The following is a 4,849-nucleotide window of genomic DNA, read 5'->3' as shown; positions in this document are numbered from 1 at the left end:
TGTATACATAAATGTTTTTTTTTATGTGTATCGTATATACACATAAGTCCACTATATACTATGCTATTTAAATGGAACCTGGATATTTACTATTGAACTTATTGGGTTATTTGTGGAAATAAATGTAACATCTCAGTGTATTTGTATGTTATAGTGGGAGTCCTTAAATACAAAATCTTACTGCTAATAAAGTGGATGAAAGTACCAACATAATGGGAAAGTAATGTATTTTTGCTATTGATGTGTTTGGGTGCCAAGGGGAAAAAATTACACAATCACAGAGAACTTCCATATTAGTTATATATTGCGAACAGCAGCAAAGACTCAAAGTGTTCCGTACAACTTTAAAAGTGTCTTGACCCTAACTCTCTTCCTAGCCTAGAAGTTTCTTTCGCAGACTCTGCTGTGAGGAAGATGCAGCCAGGTGAACAACCGGAAGAACCAACGAGGCTTAGTCTACTCCGTTCAGATAGGCTTCGGGCTCTCTGCGGAGGCCGGTGGAAGGGCCTAGGGGGATGTCTGTGACCTCTGGTGGGGGCTGCTCCCCAGATTCACAGCCAGGCATCGCAACAGGATCTCCCGCACTCTCTGGGTATGGTGAAATGTCATATTTTGCCTGCACTACAGATAGGAAGCCCTGGGCTAGGGACAGTGGGACCTGGCCGGAAGCTTTTGCCTCTGTTGGGTCCAGGGTGTTCCCTGCAGGGAGACCCTGACTTTGTAGCTCTGCCTCTGCAAGGGTACAGGAGGCTGTAGGCGCAGGTGCAGCCTCACAGAGCCCCTCGGCCCCAGCCTGAGAAGCTACAGGGGGCTGAGGACTCCCTGAAAAAGTGGAAAGGTTGGGATGGTTTAGATGGGCTGTTTCGGGATGCCGGAGGGTGAAGTCACTTCCACCGTGAGGACCATTCACTGCCAGTTGTCTTTCCTTTGATTGGTCTGGGGTGAACTCTGGATGATGAAGGATGGTAAAAGCTGTGGCCAGGTTTTTCACAGCATTTTGAACACTGTTGGCTTCCTCTGCGTCCACCTCTTTCTCTTCAGAGGCGTTTGACTCTGGCTCTTCGTCAGAGGTGTGCTGAAGCTGGTCTTCCTTTTCGGACAGTTTTGCTTCTCTGATTTTCTTGTAGAGTTCCTTTCTCTCTTCTTGTAAAGCACGACACAGGTTCTCCAACCTTTGGATTTTCATCACGAAACACTCGTATTCCTTAGCTCGCAGGGCTTTCTGTGACATAAACACACACAAACACACACACACACACACACACACACATGACACGAGCAGTGAATTTCCCAGGGTGCTGTCCAGAAACAAAACTATTCATCCTAGAATTTGCCTTCTACGACTGAACAAGCATTTAGGGACATCTCTGTTTTTCTGGGTTTTGATTATCAGACTAATAGAATTTTAATTACTATTACCTGTTCTTTGGGAAATTAATCTGATAGGGCTTCTTTCCACTCCAATTAAAAAACCTCTCAAATCTTTACCTACATGAATCTTGTGTTTATTAAAAATTGGAGGGCATAGGCAACATCTTCTGTGAAATAAGTAAGATGGCCCGGGACTTTACAATCAGTGGGACGTTATGTATTCTAAGAAATATGTCTTCTTGATAGAACTGCTCTATGCTAATCCCAGCAGCCATCAGATGCGTGTTGATGAGTCATGCACTCATCTTGGGAATTGGTTGCAACTTGGAACGAATCGTTAAAGTGGTAATTATAACCACAGAAACTCACCACATACCAGTTCATGATGTTGGCTGCGTAACCTGTTCAGTTCTTCTTCTGTCTGGTAATAGTGGTGTGAGTGTGAGTAGGGACCTGCCACTAATCATCTCACTACTGATTTCCACCCTAGCTACCCATTTTACTCGCTACCATGAAGGGTAAGTCCTGCCACTCAAGTCCGATCTTATAAACCTTTGCCTTTAGAGTTGCAAAACCTGTAGGTCCTGGCAGAACATTAGTTACCTAATACCTGTAGGAGGAGTTTTTAAAAGGTTTCTTCATGTCTGTCTGTAAAACACCCTAAATGTGCTGGCATCTTCTCTCAGCACAGTTAAACCAATGCATTAAGTCCACTTGCTGGGTGCCAAATGGGAGAAGTTCAAGGTCAAGTAAGACCTTCATCAAAATTCTTAGTTCAGCAGGCATAGTGCCACTCTGGGGTCAGCTTTCTACCTAATACTCTTGGGACTAGTGTTTACTCTTCCTTTGATTTCTGAATGACACTTGATCTTATTCTTTTACTATATTTTAATGTCATGCCTCCCTTGAAATTCAGCCTATTTTCAAACATAATCACTTATACTATTAGGTCATACTGATTACTTTTGACAGGGTTAAGGAAGGAAAACCTTCCTTACCTCTTCGATCATGTCCAACAGGGCTTTGTTACAGTTCTCAAATCGGGCTTTCCATGTGGCTGTATCCTTCTCCAGCTTCTTCATTTTCTTAGCCGTCTGCAGAAATTAGAGTGTTTTAGTGTGAATCGTGAAGCACTAAGGAAGTTAGTTCCACACGTGACACCAAGAGCACAATCCTTTTGCTACCAGCTGCTGAGGCAAACAAATGTCCAATGTCAACAATGAAGACTGAGGAAGAATGATTTCTTTCTGAGTCTTCCGGATTGGTAATGAACAAACTGGTTTGCACCAGAGCCAAGTCAGAAAGAAGGAAGCTACTTAGGAGCACATTGTGGTGGTGTTGACTTTTCTTTCATTTAAAATAAAAAAAAAAAATCCTTACTGAGACTCATAAATGAGCTTGCAATTTAGGTAATGTACTTTATCGAATAGAAGGCTATCACCGTGAGAGAGCTGACATTGCTTTTGGGCATTAAGCTGCAGATAATAATTTGTGTGCACACAAAAGCTGCTTGCCACCTTTTCTTTGCTCATGTTTGTAGGGTGAAGGTGAGCTCACAGAAGGTAATGGTCACACACTCGTGTCATCGCTGAAACAGTTCCACGAGAACTGCTCTGTTTTTATCCCCATTGTATAAATCAGTAAACTGAGGGTCAAGGACACATGTTAATATCTAAGTGGATTAACAAAAGAATTAGGCTAGGGGTATCTCATTTTCTACCAAAAATGGTGCCCCTAAGGCACCAGGCCCTAGTATGAATGTGGGTTATATTCATACTCTGTTTTGGGTAGAAGATTATTGGATATTATTTATTATAGGATCACTTCTCTTTTTGTATAAATTGAAGGGTGGGACTCTTAGGTATTAAGTCCTTTCATGAGCCACACCTAGGTACTTGCTTCTTTTTTAGTTTTATTTTATTATGTATTTTGAGGCAAGATTTCATTCTGTAGCCCTGGCCAGCCTGAACTTGCTATGTAGACCAGGTTGTCCTGGAAGTCACAGATGTCTGCTTGCCTCTGCTTCCCAAGTGCTGGGATTAAAGGTGTGTGCCTCCTCTATGCCTGGGTATGTGCTTGTTTCTCGAGCAAAGCTGTCTGAGGTACACACTAAGGCCGGAGGCTGAGCCCAGGCTAAGGTACACACTGAGGCCGGAGGCTGAGTCCAGTCTATCATTTCTTGCTCTAAAAGCATCTAGATGGGCCTTGAATGGATTTTTTTTTTTTTTTTGGTTTAGATCACATGTTAGCTTTGTAAAAGTTTAAGAGGTTAATATTAATAATTTCATACAAGATATAGGACCATATTCAGAGTTACACATACATGCATCCCAATTTTTTGTTGTTGTTTATTAGCAACAGAATTCTTGGGTTAACTAGCATCCATAAATGAATTTCAGATGAAGAACACGACTTAATATCCCAGTCTCAATTTTGAAATAAAATTTAAAAAATAATAATTCAGAACCAAGAAAACTAACTTAACAAATATTAGTGCAAAAATTAAATTATCTCACTAAAGTCTAGTTTGAAAGATGTTTCCATCGATGTGCTTCGTAAGCTAGGCCAGCTGGCCTAGGCGCTTCCAGACTATTCTACTGCTTCTGCTTTCCATGTCACTAGAGGAGTTCTAAGGCCATCCTCATACAGCTTTTCACAGGGCTCCAGGGATCTAAACTCAGGTCATCAGGGTCGCTACGGTAAGTCCTTTCCCCCTCTGCCCACAGAGGCAGACTGTTGATGCTAATTTTCTATTAGGAAGATACTCAACTGAATAAATGTTAATATTTGATAGTATTTGTACCTTTTATTTATGAAAGGCCTGCAAAACTTTTAATGCATTATTAAAAATGTATTAATAATTGGTTTATTTGAACTTTATAGTTTTGTGAGTTATGCAAAAAAATCAGTTTATAGATAAGAAAAATAAAACTTGAGAGAGGTACATGAATGACCCAAGAGTCCTTGGTGGATAGTTACAAATGTAGAATTTGAGCTTACTGTTCCATCTTTGTATGCAGGGCTCCATCAATTGTATTGCATGTGGAGCAGTCTATCAACTCTAATGTTGTAATTTTAGGTTTAATTTTTTTTTTTTAACCAGAGGAAGGTTAGTTTTTTTTTAACTAAATAAGCTAGCTATCAAGAAGAAAAACATTGTTTGTCTTAGTGAAAATGTATCCTAGTATTTTTGGGACTGTTGATTAGATTTATTTACTGAAAATTTCGTAAAAAGACAAAATTCCACTAAAAGTCTCCTTCCTGCGTCATGAAATGCACTGGAATATCTTGTCAGATATTCAGAGAAAAATGAATGCAAAGACCTGCTTGTCAAAACAAAAATGGTCAATATTCATGCATAGGAAATATTCACCTTATCCATTTCCTGCTTGAAAGTGGCAAACACTTCATTGCTTTTTGTCAGTGTACTCTGGAACTCCTCAAACCTTCCCGAGTAGAGAGTGAGCTGTAAACAGAG

The 4,849-nt window shown here is 40.5% G+C and overlaps 1 protein-coding gene across 2 annotated transcripts in view; it reads right to left on the bottom strand.

The window, feature by feature from the left end:
- Nucleotides 1-280: 280 nt before the first annotated feature.
- Txlnb (taxilin beta) overlaps nt 281-4,849 on the bottom strand; it is a 46,341-nt gene continuing 41,772 nt past the window's right edge. The window contains exons 8-10 of one of the 2 annotated variants that reach the window (XM_031380485.1): nt 4,745-4,837; nt 2,370-2,465; nt 281-1,222 (exon numbers count right to left, since the gene is read on the bottom strand). In XM_031380485.1, coding sequence (XP_031236345.1) covers nt 452-1,222; nt 2,370-2,465; nt 4,745-4,837 — 960 coding nt within the window. In that variant the 3' untranslated portion in view covers nt 281-451. The remainder of the gene's footprint in view (nt 1,223-2,369; nt 2,466-4,744; nt 4,838-4,849) is intronic. The other variant, XM_031380486.1, reaches the window with a different exon arrangement.

The sequence above is a fragment of the Mastomys coucha genome, unplaced genomic scaffold, assembly GCF_008632895.1.
Source record: "Mastomys coucha isolate ucsf_1 unplaced genomic scaffold, UCSF_Mcou_1 pScaffold2, whole genome shotgun sequence".
Classification (NCBI taxonomy): Eukaryota; Metazoa; Chordata; class Mammalia; order Rodentia; family Muridae; genus Mastomys; species Mastomys coucha.
The sequence above is the reverse complement of the archived record's forward strand: the minus strand, read 5'-3'. Positions and strand labels throughout refer to the sequence as shown.